The sequence below is a fragment of the Numida meleagris genome, chromosome 7, assembly GCF_002078875.1.
Source record: "Numida meleagris isolate 19003 breed g44 Domestic line chromosome 7, NumMel1.0, whole genome shotgun sequence".
NCBI lineage: Eukaryota > Metazoa > Chordata > Aves > Galliformes > Numididae > Numida > Numida meleagris.
In genome coordinates, this window is record NC_034415.1 from 21862105 (window position 1) to 21884994 (window position 22890).

Here is a 22890-nt window from a genome sequence, read left to right on the forward strand (position 1 = left end):
CGAGCAACCACAGCATCCCTGCATCTTGGAATTAATAAGGTCAGAAAAGACCTCTAAGATCATCAAGTCCAACCATCACCTACCACCACTGCCCATCCCAATCCCATCATGTCTCACCCAGGGCGTGCATGCGGTCGGGGACAACTTGTTACTCATTATAAGGCCACTGTTTTGTAACTTCTTTTGCAACTGAGAGGTAAAAATTAATGGGTTCCCATCTCCTTTTGCCACTCCTTGAGCCACGAGCCAGAGTGCTGACGCAGCAGGCTGCAAAATGAGTAATCCTTGTACATTCTGCTGAGCAAATCATTACCGGGGAGATCTGGGAAGCTTGTTTGTCAGAGCTGTGCAGCTTGGCAGCCACCAGAGTAAAGACAGGAGGTGAGCTGAGGGGGCTCCTTCCCATCCCTATGGGAAGGAGTGCCATGGGGCAGTGTCAGTGGCACTCATCTCTGAGCAGCACCCAGTCCCTGCTGCAGCCCTGCAGACGAAAAAGCACTGGGTTTGGCACAACACAGCCTCCATCTGCCAAAGGAGAGCTGCACCACAGGGCTCAGCCCTTCTGAACCTTCTGCCCCATCTTCCACCCCATGCAATTTCCCAATGCCAGTTGTGATTTCTCAGCATTGGCTCCAGAATGTTTACCTGCCTGAGGCTGTGTGGGGAGGTGTCTGGCATGGGGACGCTCCTGTTTTGCACCACGCCTGAATTTCTCTGTCCCCACCCATCAGGGATATCAGCAGTGTCACCTGCAGAAGCTGTGGCTGCAGAAAAGGAACTTGCAGAGGTTGGTGGCACCAGGACCCAACTTGTACACAACATCACAAGCTACATCCTCTGGTGCTAAGGAAATCTAAGCTAGGAAATAAGCAATGGATCCCACCCATGAGGTGCTGGCCCCTTTCCGAGCACCCTTCCCCATACTGTCCCACCCTCCCCAAAGCACTTGAGGGCTGGAAGTGCCACTAGATGCTGGAGAGTCCTATGAGCCACCAGCAGAATGAGCCTGGATGGACAGCAATTCCCTTTATTGCTGGCAGGGAGGATATGTACAGAGGAGGAGATTTGTTCGGAATTTGAAATGCATGGCGTGGAGCCTTTGTTCATAAAAAGGAGGATGAGATATTGGCATGAGAGTGGGTTTTCCACTGACAGTTTCCCAGAGGGGAAGGGATTAGGGGAGGGAACATGGGGTCCCATGCATGCAGCAGCATCTGGAGCGGGTTGATGTCCCCTGGCCCAGGGAATGGGAAACACTGGCCAGGCTGAGCAGGTGGGGTGGCCACAGGGATAGGGAGGTGACAGCCCCAGACCTCTCCTGGGGTCTAACAAAGGGAGAGAGGTCTGAAGGTCTGGGACAGAGGAGTTGCTGAGCATGGGGACATCAGTGCAGAGGGTCCCACCACCAGCTGTTGCTACATGGCAGTGGTGATCACCTTCTCCTCCAGATCCAGCGTGTTCTCATAGGCATGCTTGTTCTCCTTGGACCTGTCAAAGGGAGAAGCACAAGCTGTTGTCATGCCCCAACTTCTGCGAGAAGCCCAGAGAAGGACATGACTCTGCTGAGCCTGAGGGCTGCAGGGGGGGGTCCTTCACCTGAAGTCCACTGCAGATGTCACGTATGTCCCTTCACGTCCATTGGATACAACAGCCTCCTCCTTGGCCCCGATGCTCACCACTGTCTCAGCGTTATCCCTGGAAGGGGAGAGGAAAGATCCCATAGGTGGGGGCCATGCAGGGGCAAGGGGAGAGCAGCAGAGAGGAGGGGGCAGCTGTGACACCATGGGGACAATATGGGACCTTCAGCAATGTGTGACCCTGGCTGGCTCTGATGGCATCTCAGCAGGGTGCTCCCATTCATCTGTCCACACACATACAGGGTTGTTTTCTCCTGCTAACTGGTTTTTCCAGTTGCCTTCTGTGTACGCCGTTGAAAAATAATCACCCACAGCCAGGAGTGACAGGGACAGATAGGCAGGGCCGTGCCTCCCCTGGCACAGCGCAGTGTTTATGTGCATGTGTGCACATCCTGTCCCGCGGGAAAGCACCTCCAGCACTTGTCCTCACTAATGCTGGGCTTAGGTTCCAGACCAAGTCCTGCAGCCCAGCAGGCTGGCATGGGTCAGCTAAGCTGAGCAATGCCCCAATGCTGTATCTCCCATGGGTTGAGTCCACATCACCATCCTATGACTGCTCGGCCATCTCACTCAGTGACAGAGGGACAGGACAGCCCCAAGCACTCCCAGGGTCCCAGCACTCACTGCTTCTTCTTGCACCAGAACCTGTTGACCACGAAGCAGATTGCTACCAGCGCCAGAAACACCACCACGGCGATGACACCTTGCGACCACGGCTGGAGGCTGCCCCTGGCTGCAGGGAAAGAAGGAGAAGAGGGATTAGAGATGCATTTACGTGCTTTGCCCGCTTGGTTGAGATTCTCCAGCCCAGTGTCAGCAACACCCAGTCGGGAGCTGGGTTCTGCAGAGCCATGTCACAGCATCTGCCACCAGGCACTGCGATGAGACCGTGTCCCCAGCACCAATTAGGCCACTCCAGCTCCAGAGACTCACGTGGCAGAACATGTTGTCCAGACAGATTTCTGCTCTCAACTGCAAATAACCTTTATCAGAACAAATAAAGGTGGACTGTGCAACCTGTGTTTGCAAACCAGACCCCAAAGGCACACTGCCTGCGCTGTCTCAGCCTTCCTCCTGCCTGTGCAGACACTTTGCTGTGCGCACTGCAAAGTCCTGGGGTCAACATTCGGCCAGGAGGAATCCAGGCGGAAATTCCCTCTTGTATCCGCGTGCCTCAACTGCAGCTCCTAGGATCAGTACTGAGTGTTGCAACATGGATAGCATCAGGCCAGGGGAACAGGGCTTGGTCCCCACCTGCACTACCCAATGGGCAGGAGATGCTCCTGCCCCACAGTGCAGCCCCAAAGACAAACGTTCCCCTGCCCTGGGGCCATGCCAGCTTCGTTTCCTCCCTCGCTATGTCCTTGGCTGCTATCTCTGCCAGATTTATTTATTATTTGTGTTTTATTTTCCTGCTGGGGCCATGGTTTCCAGCCCACAGTGAGGTTTGCGATTGGGCTGAGGGAGTTCAGGGTCAGCCTGAGTGTGGATAGCCGTCAAAACAGCAGGAAGCACTTCTGTGCTGCATGGGCGATGGGGCACCAAAGCACATTTCTCCTTGGAGATCTTTGACAGCTGACTGGAGCTGGGCCTGGGCACCCTGCTGTAGGTGTTCCTGCTGGGGATGGGGTCAAGCAGGCAACCTCCAGAGATCCCTTCCCACCTTGACCACTCTGTATCTGTAAATTCAGCAGTGACCCAAATCTCCAAATTCTCTTCTTTTGGTCTTCCAAGAAAGAAGGTGAGAAGATAAATGTTAGGAGACCTCCTCCAGCCAGCTGTGCTCAGGAGATACTGGTTTTGCAAGCAAAGCCCCCCTCAGACCACTCTTCCCATGCAATTTTGGAGCACCCAGAGTTAAAGGGATGAGCAGCACACCAGAATTGGGCAGCTCTGGCTTTGAGCAGCCTTGCAGAGACTGGCTGCCAGGGGGTGTGAGAACACAGTGTATAAATGCTAGCAGAAAACCAGAGACAGAGTGCTCAGCGAGGTGTGTGACCCTAGGGATGGGTGACCCCTTCCCAAAAAAGGTTTTAAACAGGAACATCCCTCCCAGAGCATCCCTGCCACCTCATCTCTCTTCTGCCCATGGTAACGTTGTCTTTTTCCCACTGAACAGAAACTCCTCAGCCAACCAGCCAACGTGGGGTGCAGCCTCTGTGCTCCCTGGCAGACACGCACCCATCCATCTGCAGCTACATGCGAGACCAGGGAAAACATCAGTGCCAAAATAAGCCCTTGTGCGTGCTGTAACTCTCTTTCCGTGCTTCAAGGCTGGTCTGAAAGCACATCCAGGACTTCTGGGCCATCTTCCCTGAGTGCTTGGAAGGCATCAGCTGTCCCCTGAGTTTTCATACTATCATAGTGGGTGGAAAAGACCTTTAAGATCACCAAGTCCAACCCCGCCCCACCATGCCCACTGACCACATCCCTCAGTGCCACATCCCCATGACTCTTGAGCACCTCCAGGGATGGTGACCTCATCACCTCCCTGGGCAGCGTGTGCCAGCGCTTTGCTATGGTGGGGAAAGCTGTGCCAGCTCTGAAACTTCACTAAAGGCTTTCCTTTTTTTTTTTTTTTTTTTTTTTTTCCCCTTTCAAGACAGCAGCAAAACACTCAATCCTGCTGACAGTGGAGACCCCACACTGCTCAATCTTTCACGAGCTGGTAAACAAATAGAGGAAGAGCGGTCAAGGCTGGGGCATCAGGAGGAGAAAGGGGGAGGGAATTTTCCAGCTCTTTGGCAGGATCTGATTTATTTTAATTACTCCTGATTATTTGTAGTGTCAGACAAGTCCCGAGTTTCGTAAAAATAATGTCAGAGCAATAGGAAGTTTCTCTATTAAGTCTCCAGGAAGGGAATGAAAGCGCAATTTGCAGAGGAAAATAGTTGGCCCTGCCACCTCCAGGGAGATCAGAACTACAGATTAAGAAGAAAACCTGCCAGTTTGGGAGCGAGAAGGAGCGCAGTGCTTTCCCGGGGAAAAGAAGGAAAACGATTCTTAAGAAAACACTGCCCATCTCCAAGTGCTGGGGATCACTCAGAGCTGCTGCGTCGTGGTGTAACCAAGCATCAAGCAAAACAGGTAAAGGCTCTGTTCTGTCTGCAGCCAGATCTACCACCGAGCTCACATAGGAAGGCAGAGCTGCGGGGGGAGCTGAGGCGTTTTTCCCATTCCCAAGCAGCTGTCCCGTCCCCAAAACCGCCCTCGCTCCCCGTGCCTCAGTTTCCACAGGGACGGAGCTCTTACCTTGCTGGCAGCTCGCGGGCTCCAGAACCAAGAGGAGCCCAAGGGCGAGGATCCGTAGGGTCGGCATGGTGTGGGGTGGTAGGGCTGTGGGTGGCGGTGCGGGCCCGGGAAGAGCCGCGCTGCGTTCAGAGCCCTCCAGCAGGAATGAGCTGGGTAAATTATCAAACTCATTAACGAGGGTGGCTGATGCTCACACCTGAGTATTCAAATCCGACTCCGAGAAGGGGAGGAGGGGTGTGGAGGAGGTGTCTCTTACTTCCGCCCCGGAGAGAAGGATTAAGGGGAATCTTGGGGCAAGGTGACTTGAACCTGGCTGTTCCTCTGGGGCTTGGAAGAGAGCCGAGACACACGGACAGCGATGGTACGGGTGCAGGAGGAAGAACCGACGCCCTCATCGGCAAATCCCTGCTGTGGCCTTTGGGGAATGCGGCCGAGCAGAGAGCTGAAATCTCAGCCCTGAGAGCTCCCCCTCAGCAGCGCTGTCCCACAGTGCGGGGGGTGCGGGCTCCCCTAGGGATCCCTTCCCACCCCCACGCCCTATCCCAGCGCTGGGGTCCTGGGGAGCCTCCACAGAGTGCCAGGTGCAGGAGGGGAATGCTCCTGTCCTTTGCACCGAGGGTCATTAACAAGCTGGGAAAACACATTTGTGGCTTAGAAACATCCCTTTATTAACCCGGCCTAACTGCTGATTGCTGCCTCCCCTATCACAGGCGTTGCTAAATAGAGACTACTAAACATTGCAAACAGAGCATTCATTTTATTGAGCCTTCAGGGCTGATCCTGAAGTTTTTCTGACACCAGAAGAGATAGAAACATGCGACAGCACTGCAGCTGACATCCTGCTCTTCATTTCCCTTCTTTCCCCAGACCTCAAGCAGTGTTATTTACCCTGGAAATGGGTTGGAGGTGCACAAGCCCAGCCCCCAGCTCTCCCCTGAGTTCCTTTGCACTCTCATCTCCGTACGCCATGATCCCCCATGCAGCACGGTGTGGGCTCAGCCTCAACCCCACCAGCTTTGCTCACACACAGGGAAAGGGCTCTCTGAGGAGGGGACTCTCTCCACACGCCTGGGAAGGACCTGCCCATAGTGCGGCCCTGTTAATGCTGTTACAAACCAAAGGCGATGAGCTGGCTTAGGAAGAAAGAGCAGTGAGAGTGACCTTTGGTTTCCCAGTGACTTGTTTGCATGTTATCAATTCCAAGGAAGCATGCAGGGCTTGTGCTCTTTGTTGTTTGTTCCTCAGTCCAACCCCTCCAAAAAAAAAAAAACAAAACAAAACAAAACTGCCTCCATCAGAAGGCTTCACCAACACCCAGCCCTGGGGCTGCCTTTAGAAAACGCTGCACCTGTGACATCCACCGGCTATTGCTGCCCACCATGCAACTGCATCACTCTCAGCCCCTCCACATCAGGGAACTTCTTCCCATCTTCTCTGCTCAGGCCCAGGGACCACAGGACTGATTTCCAAAGAAAGAAGAAACTTAAGGCAATGTTCTTCTTGTGTCCTTGGCCATGAGGGCAGGGACTCATTCCTTTGCTTATCTCGAAGCTCTCCTTTGCTCCAAGGCATCTGCTGAACCCATGGCAGCTATTAGGGAGATATGCACTACTGTGGCCAAAGGGCCCGTGGCACCTGCTTGGCTGCACTTCATTCAGTCAGGCCTGGGGGGGATGAAGAACAGCAATGGCAATGGGCTTACTGCAGGGACGAGATCAGAAATTTCAGCAAATTATTCACCACTGCTTTGTCCTTTTGTGATTCTGGCAGTGGAAGCATGCAAAGCAGAGAAAAGAAGCTGCAAGTTCCCACCGCAGCACTTTGGAAGTCTTGTCATACCTCACATTTATGCTCTCAGCAGCGCATGGTTGTGGCAGAGCAAACCCTTTTGGAGCCATTTTACTGAAGGGGGAAACTGAGGCAGAGAAGGGCAATTCCCTCTGCAGCACTGAGCCCCAGCCTGGCTCTCTCCAAGGGACCCTTAGGAGCTGTTGCCCATACAACAGGACTTGGACAAAGCCAGGTCTTGGTATTTCAGGATTATGTTCATATCCTCCAAAAAAATGACATTTCTTCCTTTTTTTTTTTTTTTGAGCCAAAATTAACATTGGCTCAGAGCACATTCCTGAGCCTAAAATGTGTTCCTGGGTGATACGGCTCAGAGCAGATGCCAGTTCCTCTTTGAGAAATGCTGTGGGCTTCTGTGTTTGTATGGAGGTTATTTTCCTTTTTCCTTCATTTCCTTCCTCCCTCCCTCCCTCCTCCCCTTTCATCCACCCCATTTCCCTCCACTCCACCAGGAAGAGCCATAAAAATAAATAGATAAATAAATAAATAAATAAATAAATAAATAAAGTAGATAAAAGCAAGCCTGAACAGTGCAAAAAGAAAAGATTTTTTTTTTCCATTAAAAATGCGTATTTTTGCCCAGACTCCCCAGTAAGGGTCAAGTCAGGGCTGGCAGGATGCTCGCCTCCTGCAATGGGTGAGCTATTTCCTTGGCTGGTTACTCAGTGGCAGAGACACTTGGCAGAGGGGTTTTGCAAGGTCTGGGAAGCAGGGAGAAGGACAAGGGACATCCAGAGCCACCACCACCCAGAGGAATTTCACGAAACAGTGTCCCATTGGACTGTGTAATGACCAGTGCTCAGAGGGAGCTGGCGCCCAGCTGCCATCATGCAGTAGAGCACAGCTGCCTCAACCCCTCGTGTTCCATGGGGCCTCCACCCCACCCTGTGTTTTATTACATGGCTCAAAGAGGTCCTACAAGAGCTGGTAGGTGGTCCCTGACATCAGTGCCGTGCCTGAGACCCTTCATCCACCCAAGGGCTGTGCTGCTCTCTTCATTTTCCTCTGAGATCATAAAACCACTGGGTTGGAAGGGACCTTAAAGATCATCTAATCCACCCCTCTACCACGGACATGGGCACCTGCCACTAGACCTCAAAGGCCCATCCAACTCAGCTTTGAACATTTCCATTGATGGAGCATCCACAACCTCCCTGGGCAACCCGTTCCATTGCCTCACCACCCTCACCATGAAAAATTTCCTTACATCCAATGTAAATCTACCCTCGTTCATTCTTAAACCATTGCTCCTGCTTCTCTGCCCACCAGGGTGAAGGAGGCTGGTGGGGCCAACGGCTTTGGGGCTCTGACACCGTGTTCATGTCAGCCTGGCCCCTTGCCTCTGTTCTTCTCTAATACTGCTGGAAGAGCAGGAGATGCTCAGACAGCAAGGAGTGAGCTGACTCGTGCTTGGATATTCCCTCCTGCCCAGAGGTATCAAGTGGAATGAATAATTCACTATCTGATCATCTCTAATCTTCATCCCATAAAATCGGCAGCAAGCTGGGAGTGTTTTGAAGCCTCCAGCTGCATTTGCTGATAAGACACAAGGCTGGAAAGATTGGAAGCCCATAAAAATGATAATCTCAGGCTTCTGTGTAACTTGGTGGAAGGGGTTTCTCCTGTCCTTTCATTAAGGATGGATTTCATGATCTTCCTTAAATAACAACATGCCTTCTTACGAGGAATCTCCAGTCTGAAAACTGATTGCATCACCATTAGGAAGCAGGAGACCAATAAGGCAGAGAAAAGCAGCAGGACTGTGGGTTGTGGCAAGTCCATACAGAGCAAAAGGCCCCAGCCTCTGTAGGCTGTGAGGAAAGTAAGTGATGAGAGGCAATTCCTGAGCGCAGAGGAAACTGTGGGCATTAGGTCTCCCAGGGCATTTCCAGTCCCCTTAAATGTTTTCCCAGTTACACCATTTTGTGAATGGCACTAGCACTGTGCCATGATGCTGGCCACTACACCAGCCATGAACCCAACAACTGAGCAAAGCTCCACCTTCCATGTCCTATGGATGAGAAACACCACATCTCATTTCAGTCAGGCTTGGCACAGCATTCTCCCCTCCATCCCCAAATTTCCTGAGTCCAGCTATTGCCTGGGAGAAGAATGGAAAGGAACAAAGCCAGCTCATCAGCCATTCCCATGTCAATCACTGCCATCATGACCAGGAGGAAGGGAAGGGAAGAGTTGGCTGCTTGGTGGGTGTGGATGATTTCAGGAAATAATTATCCCAGATGCCGGAATAGGAGAAAATTAAAAGTGTAAACTATAATCAGATGTTAAGTTGCTTTTCTTCTGCTAATTGAAATAATGTTTTCTCTGCTACCCACCACTCTACCCCTTTCAGATGCTAATCCCTATCAAACACGGCCTTACAATTACAAATTCATAGGCATCTTTCCCAGGAGCAGAAATTGCTTTGCCCTGTAACCTCTAAGATGAGGTCTTAATAGGAATTCACGAGCAGTTTCTGGTAAAGCTTCATTAGCCGGAGAGAATAGGCAAGGGCAAGTTGCAGTGCTCCCTAACCACTCTAGGGAAAAATTAATTTAAATTACTTTGTAAAGTAACAAGGACAGATAATGTGTTTCCTTCTTGGATTATTGTTTTCCAACACCCTAATGTGCTCATAGATTAGGTTGCTTTGCCTGTCTTGATGGTGGTCCGTACTAAGTTGTGGTGTATGGAGGGCAGCATCCTTCGGAAGGAGAAACACCAACGATGCCTTTGGCGAAAACTGAGTGGAGAAGAGGTAAGATCTGACTGGTGCTCACCATGGGATTGTTGGGGATGCCAGGGCAGGAGGCAACCATCGCCAGCAAAACTGCAGCTCAATCTAAGAGACCTGTCCATTGAAGATGGACGTGGCTCTGTCTGTTTATTGCAGGGGAGCTGGACCAGGTGACCTTTAAGGGTCCCTTCCAACTCAAACAAGTCTATGGTTCTATAAAGATGAAACCTGACCTTTTCCCTGATGGAAGGAATCCTCCTGGGTTTGGACAGCTCTGGACTTGCTTCCAGCATGCTGGAACCTGAGCAGTGCTCCCACAGGGCTCAGCATCACAGGAAACCTCTGCCAGAAGCCACTATCCCTCAGTCCGGTTCCTGATCAACAAAAACCAAAATGTGCTAAAAATAAATGCTGCACCCATGGGAGCTTGCAACTTCTCATCTGCCCCAGCCCCTGTTGAGGCTCCCCAAGAGGACTTTTAGCTTTCTTCTCCCAGCACCAGGTGTATCTTTCCCTGCACGCTCTCGTGCTGGCTCCGAGCCCTCCTTGCTGGCCACGTTTTGTGTTTTCATGGAAATCTGCAGCGCGTGGGAGCGCCGAGGAGGAGACATGGGAAGATGCTGCGATAAGCGGCTTGGCAGCGGGGCCACGGTACTCCCCACCCTCCACGCTCACAGCGGGAGTTCAGTGGGTTGTTAACCCAGGAGCTGGCGCGCAGAATGGGCCAGACTGGTGAAATTGTCAGGGGACTCGGGGATCATTCAATAAAGACACAAAGGGTTCAAAGGGCTTTTCGGCAACTGGAGAGCAACAAACAGTGCTGATCAACCGAGCTGATTGCATAGGTTCCCAACTGCCCCAGGAGTCCTAGGAGACCACGCTGAAGCTGGGAAGATTTATGAGGAGCTACCTGAATTAGGGAGAGAAGACATTCATTTTGTTCCTGGCTTTGGAAAGGGGATCATTGCTTTTTATTTCAGATCAGAGAAAGGGGGCTGGAGGGATGAGCATCAAGACAGAGGGAGAGATAGGCGGGTAGATAGAGGGATGGATGGACAACTCCCAGGCCAGCTGATCATTGTGCTGTCCCAGTTACCCTGGGGAAGGCAAAGCACCCTTGAAACACGGGGTCTGAGCTGCCAGAGCCCTGCCGGCTGCCTCCAGACCTATTTATTTCCTCCACCATCGTCGTGCTGTCAGGTGGTATCTCTCTTCTCCCTCCCAGCACCACAGATTCTGCCTGGCATCTGAAAGGAAAAATAACGGGGCCATCGGCATCGAGCGAAATGCTCCTAATAACCTCCACTTCTTTTCAATGAGCTCCAGTTGTTGCTCGACAAGTGTACTCCAACCTCGGCGAGTGGCAGACAAAAGCTCCCCTCTCCTCCTCTGTGTCGGCTCAACAGCCGCATTATTTCTTGCAGCCCGCATCTGCCGGGTAGCAGCCGTGATTTCCATAACACAGGGCAGGGTCTGGCCTGGCTGCTTCGCCTCTGGGTTCCACAGCATTTGGCTGGTTGCAAAATTAAGCGGCAAAAAAAAACAATAAATAAAATAAAAATCAAAGATATGAAGTCACTGTTCTGGCCGTGACCCAAGCAAACAGGCACAGGTAGTGGGGGGGGGGGGGGATGGGGGAAATCACAGCACCTTCTGCCCTCCTGCGCAACCCTATATGGGGCTGAAGGATGAAAGATGAAGGCTCCTGGGGGTGTTTGCCATTTCCATCAGTGTGGAGAGGCTATTTCAATGGGTGTGAATAAATAGAGAGCCTGAGGAGAGGAGAGGAGAGGAGAGGAGAGGAGAGGAGAGGAGAGGAGAGGAGAGGAGAGGAGAGGAGAGGAGAGGAGAGGAGAGGAGAGGAAAAGGGGAAAATTAAAACAGGGAAAAGAAAGAGGGGGGGAAAGGAAAGGAAATAGGAAAAAAATGGAGAACGGAAAAGGGAAAGGGGGAAAAGAATAAAGGGAATGAGGAAAAATGGGGAAAGAGAATAAGGGGAAAGGGGAAAAGGGAAAGGGGAAAGGGAGAAGGGGGAAGGGAAAAGGGTAAAAGGAAAATGGAAAAAGAAAAAGGGAAAAGGGGAAAGAGGAAAGAAAGGGATGAGATGAGCCCTTAAGACACCGGGCAGCGCCGGCAGACCCCGACCGCTGTCTCGAATCAGCCCCCGCCCCGCTCGGGCCCGGGCCGTGGCTGCTGCCGTCCCGCAGCGCCCTCTGCCGGCGGCTCGGGGCAGCGGCGGGAGGCGGCGGCGGGAGGCGGTCCCAGGCCCGGCAGCAGCCGCAGCCCGGAGAGGCCCCGCCGGTCCCGGCCCCGCCGGCGGGCAGGAAGCGGGTGCGCTGCGGTAGCTTTGATGCTGCGCTTATCTGCGACGTGGAGTGCCCCGAGCCCGTTCCAGGGAGGCGGCAGCGAAGGCTGCACGTGCAAAAGTGAGCGCGGGCATGGACGTGCTCGTGCGCCGTATGTGAGACCGGCACTCGTTAGGAGATGGGAGATGGGAGATGGGATAGGAGATAGGCTGGACCCTGCGGACATGCAGGGTAGCACTGTAGAATCATATCACGCAGTTTGAATCATAGAATCACAGAGTGGTTGGGTTGGAAGTGGACCTTAAAGCATCCCCAGCCCCAACCCCTGCCGCAGGCTGGGTCCCCCCACCAGCTCACGCTGCCCAGGGTCCCATCCTGCCCGGCCTTGAGCACCTCCAGGGATGGGGCACCCACAGCTCTCTGGGCAGCTGTGCCAAGGACTCATGACCCTCTGAGTGCAAGACTTCCCCCCTAACCCAATCCACGTGGAGTGCTGGGAGGGACATAAGCGAAGCCCCCCTGGGTCTCGCAGCCCCATCCCCGCCGCTGCCCCGGCCCGGGCCGGCCACAGCCCCGGCACATCAAAGGGCCGGGGCAGATTGAACTGCGCTCCAGACGCTCCCTCCCATTTCCTGCTGGATTCCCGTCTCGCTCCCTTTGCCCGCATCAGCAAAACAGAGTGTAAAAATAGAGGCCGGGCTTCACCAAAACACAATGGCAAATTGTTCCCCGAAAGGTCACTGGGGCGTCTCAGAATAGCTCGAGGAGCGGGGAAAAATCGATGTGTCTGAGGGGGGACTAACCTGAAGATGACGGCCAGACCCCTGACATGAGGCTCCCTGGAGCCCTGTGTGCCTTGGAGCATCCTCACCTTCTCCCATCCAACTTCATTCCCAATAGGGTTGGCCATCACCATGAGCCTTATCCAGGAATGTGACAGCTCAGTGAGCCCCAAGTGGTGTTTAGGTGTTAGGCAGCAAGAAGCAAAGGGAGAGGCAGGAGAACCAGGCAGGCAGGGGAGGGCTGGGAGGAGGATGGCTCTGCCCGTGACAGCACGCGGTCCCCTGGGCACCCGCAGCCTTTGTGTGGCTTTGTGGGAACCCTGGCAGCCGTGGGATGAAAGTAGAGCAGCTCCGCCAGCAATAAATTACTGCTCCCAGTTGTCGATGGCCGCTAATAATGAAGGTGAAGCTTTCCCATTGCCTGCATGGGTGGGAATATTTGGGGCCCACTGTTCCGTGAGCATATTTTAATTCGATAATGTGGGAAGGCACTGAGTAATGCAGGTACTTGCTCTTTTCCCAGACCGGGCTGCCCTGGAGCGTGGCTTTCCCAAAGAGGTTGTAATTAAAGCTGGATAATGAGGCTGGACAATGAGAGCTGCAGAAATTTGGGGTGATTTTGCTTTTTTGTTTCTTGTTTCGCTGGTTCTAAACACATGCTCCTCCCACCTTCCCTTTTTTTTATATATAGTTTTAATTCAATGTCATCTAAATGCCACTTCCCCTCCTTTCTCACTCCCTAATTTAATCTGTGCCACAGCCACTGCAGGAGCACAGTGTGACGGGGGATTTTCTACCCCTGGGAGCCTGCCTATCACCAGAGGCACGTGAGAAAGGTGGATGAACAAAATACCTTTCAATGCCATTCTATGATTTGCCAAACAATTCCCTGCAGTAGGAGATGGACCAAAATCCCCATCGCTTCTGAAGGTAATGCCCATAACCAGCTGGCTCCATCCCACACCAACAGCAGTGAACCCAGGCTCATGTGCAGGCAGAGCCACCCGTAGCACCCAGGCTATTGTCCTCTGTGCAAGAGTTGGCCCTAAAGACCTTTTTCCAAAAATAGAAAATATCTGGGGCAGGGGCAGTGTTCATCACCCTTTGCAAAGAAACACCGTCGTAAACAAATCACAGGAACAAATGTGAAAGGTGAATTGAACTTTCCACCGGGAGTGGGAGCATCAGAGGTGACACAGTGGGTGAGTGGCACTGCTCCTTCCCAGCCCTGTCTATAGAGCTATATATTCAATGTATATGTGTAGGGAGTGGTTGTAAACCCTCACCTTGGGTACATGCAAGGGCTGCATGAAGGGAGAGGCGGAGGGAGGCTTGTCCTGGGCAAGGAGGGAGGGAGCAGAATGGGACGTGGGAGGGAGAGATAAAGGGTGTGAGAGCTATCGGCTCCTTCCAGGACAGAGCAGGGACGGGGTTGGAACATCTGTGCAACGGGGATGGGGTTGGCAGCCGATAACACCGAACGCCTCGACGCTGGGGCTCTGCCCACTTTGATGGCGACTTCCAGGGATGGAAGGGAATAGTCCTGTCCTCCTGCCCCATGGCACAGCTGTGGCGTGCTGCACCTCCTCTCACCTTCAACATAACCTACAAATGATATATGTGTGTATATATACCATCTTCAGCGTAGCCCACTGATAGATATATACATATGTATGCCATCTTCAACATAGCCTATAAATGATATCTATGTGTATATATGCCATCTTCGACATTGCCTATAAATTATATATATGTATGTATATATAAATATACACTTATATACATATAAAATGACTAATGTCACCAACTCAACTGTTTTTTAGTGTTTTTAGTGTGAACCGGGCTCTGAGCTGCATTTCTATTTTTTTTAATTTAAAAAGAAGAGGAATTCCTATAATTGCCCACGATTGCCTATCACTGCCTATTGAGCCATAGCCAAACACTGCCGAGCTCTGAGCACAGCAGCACTGCCCCCAGCAGCCCCATCTCCAAAAGAGCAACAAGGCCACCAGTGAGGGACCTTTGGGGACATGCACACAGCGGGTGGCAGTGCCCAGATGCCCGCCCAACACGGGGGATTGCTCCACACCACCGCTTCCTTCCTGCTTTTGGGATGGGGAAATGGTTTTGCAAGGGATCTGCCGGCTGCTGGTGGTTTTCCCAGCTGGGCACAAAGCTGAAGTGCCAATGGGTGTGAGAGGGGAGAGAGGAAAGCGAGCCCAGGCTGCTTTGTAAAACTTTATTTAGAAATATTCTTGATATATTCATTATATATATATATTTATATATACACACACATTACAACAAATGTGTTTTCTAAATAGCACATCCACAGTGGGTCGAGAGTCAGGGTACCGGGTCTGGTTACCTTGTTTCTGCTGAAAAAATGCAGAAAGCCAAAGGGAGGGCAGCGGAGAGAGGGACAGGACTGGGAGAGAAAATAATGGCAGAGGGAGAATTCAATCACACGGTACGACACTGACTGACAGTGCTGTTCATACAGAACCGGGGCGATGTTCCACACACAGAGACGTGAAGCAGGCAGGAGGGAAGGTGGGTGGGGGAAATGTACCATTCAATCACAATTAAAGGACAACTGTACATACCCCGGGAGGACGGCAGCGTGCTATGGGGAGGTGTGCATGTGGGGACCGAGGAGGTTGTACCATTGGCCAACTGTTCAGCTACCAAAAAGGGAGAAATAAAAAAAAAAAAAAAAAAAAAAAAAAAAAAAAAAAAAAAAAAAAAAAACTAGAATTCTGGGCAATGAGGAATCTCAAAAGGCTGAGTGTTGGTGTTTTTTCTTGTAATAGTTTGACAAAAAGTGAGTAAGACCCTCCCGGGTCACCACCCCCTGCCCATCCCCACTGCCTGGCCCCAGAGACACCGGTGACTACAGCAGCCCCTCGTGCTCAGCATCGCCCCATGGTAACCCCTTCACTAAAGCCCTCCCTGTACGCAGGACCTTGATCCAGGAAGGCCTTGTCCTCCTTCTCCCCAATACGCGCTGTTGGTTTCTGAGAATTTGGAGCTGGGCTGGAAGCCCTGGCTTGGGCTGGGAGCATGTCCCACCCAATGCACTCACTCCATGCTGGGAGAAGTCTCAGCCTATTATTTACAAGAGGCCCTAAAACCAAGCTCAAATGCTTTCTCCCTTATGAAGGACATGTTTAGATTTTGATGTTACACGGTGATTTCTTTGCCTTGGAGCTTCCACACATGGTTTGAAACAGAGGAACCACAGAGCACTGGTGCTTGTCCCTAGACCAGCTCTGCAGCCCCTAAGCCCTTGGGATGATCCCATCAGTGCTCTTAGCACTCACCCCGTGCCAGGAGATACAGCAAGGCTGTGGGTCTACCAGCCTTGGCCAATCAAGGACCTCCTACTGCCTAATTGCATCCAGCCTGTGGGCGCTTGCACGGGTGCACTACCACTTTCACAGAACAAAACCAAAAAATTCAAAGCATACCACCGAAACCCTTTTATAACCCTATGTACACGCAAACTGTTGATGCATCGATTCTTTTCACTTTTTTTCCCTCAAAAAAAAGTTCCTGGTTTAAGGGGAGGCATCACTAGTCACCTTTTCAATCCTTAACCAATTCTGAGTTTCATCTTCCTTGAGAGAAGCTCAGCTCTACAGAAACCACTGGGAAAACTTGAGGAGACCACTGCAGGACCTCACCCTCTGTGTTACAGCACAGGGTTGGGGGCTCACGGGGCGGTGGGGAGCACAGAACACCCTATGTACCTTTATGTTCAGTGGATACTGCGTGGTGGCATTGAACAGAAGGAATCTCACGTCATAAATACAACACCCCAAACAATCCAACGTTAGGTAGAAGGGAAAGGAAAGGGGACAGAAACAATTTAAAAAAAAAAAAAAAGAGAGAGAGAGAGAGAGAGAGAGAAAAAGAAAGTCTCAATCCTTTTAATAGTTCTTTTGCTGAGGGCATTTTTCACCTCGTTAAAAAGATACAGTCAGAAGGTCTTGGTCAACGGGAGCATGGCTCGGACCAGTTGCTCGTGCTCCGCAGCCCTGTGTTTCATTCCTCATGTCCCAGCCATGCGACTGCTTGAGAAGTGACCCTCAGGGGGTCCAAAAAACCCTCGGAATGCTGGAGGGGTGCTGGCCGTGTTCCCCTCCTGTCCTCAGAGTCAATATGTACAATGAAGACGACTTCAACGCTTTTCTTCTTCGTACGATCCCGTACCTAAACACCGAGTGTCCATCCCATTCGGTTGGCCAACGTGCCAACCTGGGCCAAGAGGACGGGGAGCCAAGGGCCAGGTCCCAAATCCCACCCGCCTGGGTCTCGCCTCCCCCTGAGCACTCGGGGAGTGATTTGGGGTCATCACCGCTGTGCGCTGCCTTCGACAGGGAGGATGGCATGGTGCAGGTTCCGTGCGTGCTTGGAGTCGAGCGTGTCGTGCTCCTCCGTGAAGCTGTCCGGGCTCGCCGCTCCATCCAAAGAGCTTCCACAGCTGGAGTTCGGAGACAGCATGTCCTGCAGGAGGTCTTCCTGGACTATCCCCGAGTCTTTGTTCACTTTGCCCCTTTGGTTTCCTTCCTCCTCCTGGTCGTTGAGCAGCTTGGCCAGGAAGTTGATGTATTTCATAGCCAGGCGCAAAATCTCATTCTTGCTCAGCTTTTTGTCGGGCGGGTGCGTGGGGATGAGCTTGCGGAGCTCCGCGAAGGCTCCGTTCACGTTCTGTTGCCTCCACCTCTCCCGGCTGTTGGTGAAAATGCGGCGGACCACCTTCGTGTGAGGACCTGCAATTGCAATGGCACACAATTATTAGCAGCACCTACCGACTCATAGAATCATAGAATCACAGGATCATTAGGGTTGGAAAAGACCTCTAACATCACCAAGTTCAACCATCCAGCTACCACCAATATTGCCCACTAACCATGTCCCTCGGTGCCACATCTTCACAGTTCTTGAACTCCACCCCCCTCCCTGGTCATTTAATAATTAGCTCATTTCCCAAATTACTCAATTTATTTTAGTCCCATCGTCAAAGCACTGAACCAGGAGTTTCCAGCTAGCAGGAAGCTAACCAAGGAGCCGCAACAGCCACAGCTTGTGTTCAATGGAAGGGAAAAGTTGAGTTGCACCTTTTGAGATGACTCCCGAGATGCCTAAATTTAGCTCTCCAAGGAGAAAGGCTCACCATGACGTGTATTATTAGGGTATCTCAGCAACAAAGGTCCTATTAAAAGGCTAGCTCATCAGATGGCTTTATTTTTCTATCCCAAAAGTCTTTTAAGGACACATCATTAGGACAGGGGAAATTGGCATGAGCTGAGGCTTTGGTAGAGATCCCAAAATCTTCCTTCTGCCCCGATGTCACCAGGATCCGGATCTGGCAGAGATCACCAGCCCTCTGGGTGCTTCATGCGATGGGGCAGCAGGACTCACCCTGTTGTAACACGCAGTGGAAGCAGTGTCCTTGCCTCAAGGGTGACCATGGGAGGAGGACAAAGCAGCTTTCCAGCTATCCCAGGGACCTTCTGCTCTCTTTTGCCCATTAAGGCAAGGACTCCTCAATAGACACTGACTGGAGAAGGGTCACCCAATTGCCAGTGATGTCCATTTGGCTCTGCTACTGTCAATGTCAGCTAAATCTCTAATTTTACAGCCGTCTTCCTGTAGGGCATGTAACAGAGGAGGTGTTCTGTGTTCAGGAATGAAATCATCCATCCTCCCTCTATCAGTTCTCCTTTCAGCTCACCGAGGCAGCTCGTAATGGCATGAGGTGACATTACCTCTGTGTTGGGAGAGACCCAAAGCAGAAGTCTGCCCAGAAGCAAATCAGGACTGCAGGTCCTTGGGTCCACAAAAAGCAGTGCGTGGAAGGAGACACTGCCATCAGCCATCTCCATCCCCAACTCCAGGGCACACTGACAGTGGAAGGACACAGCAACCTCAAGATACTATGGGAGAATGGCCATGCTGGAAGGAACAGGGAACATCCCAGGGAGTGGAAATCACCACAAATTTTGAAGCAACGATTTTTAATTAACACATTGATGAGTTGCACCCTAAAGGGTGGGCTGTGGGCGTTCCCATCACACACTGTTGCTCCTCTGCGGGGACCAGGGGGACCTCAGCCACTGGAGCTGCCTGGCTCTGCTGAGTGCAGTGACAACGTGCTGCTATCTCCTACAGCAATACCACGATTCCTGCTCTTAAATGCTCTTTCAGGACAAAACGGAGCACACACCCCTGGATCTAGGAGACGCAGCTTAACACCCTTTTGTGCTCATAAGGGATAGGAAAAAAAAAAAGTGTGTGGATCGTGTTAATTTTCCAAAAATCTCAGTCTTCACAGGCTTCCAACACATCTCATTCACGGGAAGCTGCCTACTAAGAGGCATCATGAAATGCTGAAATCAGACAACCTGTCCATTTTCCTCCCAAAACAAGATCAAGAATGTAACAAATTCTGACACCACTACAATTTCTGATTCTTGCATCAGTGCCAGCAACTGAATTAACTGTATTCTTAAGAGAAAACAGGTTTGGGGCAAAGTGTGTCAAGCAGTGGAGAAATTTAAAATGCCCCTTAGCTGCATTTTAATGGAAGAGCTTCATTTCTCATAAAGAAGCCTCATAATTAAGCCAAGCAGTCGGCTGCAAAGTTATGCCTGGATTTTGTTCCCATAGATGGATAGATCAATGCTTTTAACATTGTAATTACAATGACAGATCTGAGGAAAACCAGCAAGAAGACGGGCTTCCAAAATTACAGAATATCCTCTCAGATCGTTTTTCACGTCTCTATCTCCACATGTGTGTATTTTGTGCAGAGTGGCACCGTCACTGCGTGCTGTCTCCATTCCCTGCACACCCCTGCAGCGTGCCATCGCTATCTGAGCGGCAGCAGAGCCCACGGGAGCACAGGGACAGCCCAGCACAGGTGACATGTGCTGACTCCTCATGTCCAGATCACATTATCTAGCACTTGTATTCCCCCCAAAATTGATCCGATTTTTGTGAGTTTACATGAGATGGAATCTGCAGGATTGGGCCCTACCTGTGCGCCTGGAGAGCGCACAGCCGAAGATTTGGATACGACCAAATATCATGTATTTTTTAGAAAGCAGCGTGCCTGTTTCTATCACCACAGCATCGCTGAAGTTGGAAAGGACCACTAAGACCACCCAGTCCAACCGCCAGCCCATCCCCGCCACTGAACCTTTCCACGCTGTTACTGCCCCGTGCCTTTGCAGAGCAGCCCCCCTGCCCCAAGGCAGCCCCCAGCGCGGTGCCTTCCTTCACCGTTCCCCCGCCGCACCCCGCGATATTCCCCCTCCACATTTCGGCTTTTTCCCCCGTACTCACCGTCGGTGATCTCCATCTCGTAAGGCGACGGTCTCCTCTTCACCCGGTTGCTGCCGTACATGGAGAAGGAGTCCGGCTCGCCGAAGAACCCGCTGCAAACAGAGGCAGAGCGGCGTGAGGCGGCCCCGACCCCGCGGGGGGATGCTCACGGGCCCCGCAGCCCACGGGGGATGTAAGGGACACCCGGCGTGGGACACGCGCTGCGCCCGTGGGGCCATTTCCCGTCCCTAGGGCTGAGCTGGGGAGCTCCGGGGGCACCGCACTTCTCAGCCCTCCCTCCCCATACTGCGCTCCACTACGGGACCGCCGCGAAATGCCCCACAGCTGCTCTGCCCGTGGTATTTCTGCCAGGCATTTTTTTAAAATTTTTTTTCCCTCTAGGAACGACCGTTTTTCGTTCCGTTCTTTTGCTCTTTTTTTTTGTTCCCCCCTTTTCTTCCTTTGCAAAGTTTGCCTTTTTTTTTTTTTTTTTTTGGCGGTGACTCAGTTCCCTTTCCCCCCTCCCCCCCCATAACCCCCTTCCCTCCTCTCTCTCTCCGCAGCCCCGGGGACGCAGTGGGGGCCGGGGGGAAGCACGGACCTGCCGATGGTGCCCAGCGGTTGCCCCAGGTTGTAGAGCATGGCCCTGCCGGGGGGCTGCAGCGGCAGCGCGGGGGGGCTCAGCTGCACCATGCGGGCTTCGCAGGCGGCTTCGGCGGCGCGGCACGGCTCGGCGCCCGGCGCTCTCTGCATCGCCTCCCCCGCCGCCTCTCGGCTTTTTATGTCCAAGGAGCCCCCCCTGCGCACCAGCTCGATGACGGGCACGGCGGCGGCGGGGGGCCCGGGGGAGGGCCGGCCCGCCTCTTTGGCCGCCCCGTTGAGCAGCAGCTGGGGCTCGGCCGGCGGCTCCATGCCCCCGCGGCTGCTGTCGGGCTCGCTCGTGGGCTCCGCTTCGGGGTCGTGACGGCGGGCATCGCGGGGGTCACTGCTGGGGGGCGGCGGGGCGGGCGGCCTGTCCATCGTCCTGCGGGGAGAGCAGCGCTCGGGGCGGCCCGAACCCGACAGGGGGGTCCCCCCGCTTCGGCGGAATGACGTCACGCAGCGGCGGCGTGACGTCAGGGCAGAGACCCCCCATTCCCTTTTACCCCCGTACCAATGACCCCGGGACCCCTCCCGCCGCACCCACAGGGACGGGGAACTGGAGGGAGGCCAGGGGTTTTCCTCGCTCCGTTTTGAGGACGTTTCGGCCCACTGGGGGGGAATTTTTACTTCATCCCTATTATAATAATTGTTATTAATTTTCAGCATGGAAACCAAGCTCCAGGCGCTGCCGAATGGGGGGGAGAAGCGCTCACACAAAGCCCCGCACCCCCACGAGCTCAGCAGGAAGGAGGAAGGGGCCCCGGCACGGAGCAGCCGCGGCCGCGCACGGCAATTGTCTGCGGCCCCGCTCCCTTCTTTCTCCCCTATAACGAAACTATCGCGACAGGGCCGAGGGCGGGCAGCGCTATCGCGGCTATTTCTCCTTCTCCCACCGCCCTTCCTCGCTTTTTTTTTTTTTTTTTCCCTATGAATAACGGAGCAGATCTCATTCCCAGCATCCCCGCTGCTTCGCTTTGGGTCAATTATTGTCATTTCTGGGTTGATCCAACCTCAGAGAAAATTATTATTATTATTATGTTGATCATGACTCTCCTTTTCTCTCATAATAATAATAATAATAATAATAATAATAATAATAATAATAATAATAATAATAATAATAATAATAATAATAATAAAATCAACCATTCAACCCAAAGCTTTACTGCCTCCCCCCGCCCTGCCAGCCCTCCAGAAAGAGCATCTAATTGCCGATTCCCATATTGTATAGGAAGAGATTACTCACATGTGTCATATTTAAGTAGGGACACCGCGAGTCTCTCCCGTTTCAACAAAAGCGCTCTCAGTGTCAGGCTGAATTTACTCCTCCCACCTCGAGGTACTTACGACTTTACAGAGAGGAAGGACACCCGCATCGGGATAAAACTGCTAAAGCCTGGGAGGAAGAGAAGGGGGGGAGAGAAAGGGAGAGAGAGGGTGGGTCTGGGGGACACGGGGATGGCACCGCGGGGACGAGGCACGGCGCACGACCCCGGCACACGGCCCGCAGCTGTGCGGAGCGGGGAGAACTAGTATCTTTGGGCGGAAAGAACGCTAAACTCATGGGGAAAGCTAATACATTTAGGGGAGAAATTATACATCGAGGGGAAACATGAATAAAGAACAGTAGAAAGGGGAAAAAAAGAGGGGAAAAAAAAAAACCCGTATATTCGGGCTGAATCAGGTGTTTTTTTGGATCTGTCTCCCCGGGAAGGAGATTCCGGATGGGGTCGGGGTTGGTTCGTTCCGATGGGGCCGCTCCCGGAGCCGCGGAGCACAGCGCCGAGGACCGGGGCCGGTGCCCGCCTGGAGCGGCCCCGCTGCGATCAACAGGAAGGAGAGAGCCGTGCCCCCCCCGCAGCGAAATGCCGAGCGGGGGCTTTGCTCTTCGTTAAACAACGGAATAAACCCATCGGCTTCTCCTCTGTTGGGTTATGGTTACTGTTTTTTTTTCGTTAAAACGAAATAAGCCAAAAAACGCCCCAAATCCGCGGTGTTTTCGTTTCCTTTAGAGGTGATTGTACGGAGAAAATGGAGGGGGGGCATTAAATCCCCGCCCGCTCGGTTCTGCGCTTCCAACTCCTTTTGTTTTGCGGCCGCGGACGGGCAGGAAATTTCCACCCCGGCCACGCACCTCTCCCTGTGCCCTTGGTGGGGAGAATCACCCCCAAAACGGAGAGGGGAAGGGAGTGGGGATCGGGCTGGGGAGAAGCCCCCAGGCACCGTCCGGCTATCGGTTCAGGCCGAGCCCCCCCGGCGGGGCTGGGGGCATCTCCCCCCATCGCCCCACATGGCCCCGCAGTCCCCCGATAGTGGGGGCCGCACCCGGGGCTTGGGGGGGGGGGGGGGGGGGG

The 22890-nt window shown here is 52.8% G+C and overlaps 2 protein-coding genes across 2 annotated transcripts in view; both read right to left on the minus strand.

Moving 5' to 3' along the window:
• On the minus strand, positions 1008-6124 carry PDZK1IP1 (PDZK1 interacting protein 1). The gene is made up of 4 exons (XM_021405158.1): positions 4890-6124; positions 2262-2370; positions 1597-1695; positions 1008-1488 (listed from the first exon to the last, which is right to left on the minus strand). Exons 1-4 carry the CDS (start codon positions 4954-4956, stop codon positions 1416-1418), a joined length of 348 nt encoding a protein of 115 aa, XP_021260833.1. The 5' UTR covers positions 4957-6124; the 3' UTR covers positions 1008-1415.
• TAL1 (TAL bHLH transcription factor 1, erythroid differentiation factor) overlaps positions 16030-22890 on the minus strand; it is a 7352-nt gene continuing 491 nt past the window's right edge. Inside the window, exons 2-5 of the mRNA XM_021405174.1 lie at positions 21783-21932; positions 20496-20918; positions 19916-20007; positions 16030-17337 (exon numbers count right to left, since the gene is read on the minus strand). Of these exons, the coding sequence (XP_021260849.1) occupies positions 16919-17337; positions 19916-20007; positions 20496-20918; positions 21783-21784 (936 nt within the window). The 5' untranslated portion in view covers positions 21785-21932 and the 3' untranslated portion in view covers positions 16030-16918. The remainder of the gene's footprint in view (positions 17338-19915; positions 20008-20495; positions 20919-21782; positions 21933-22890) is intronic.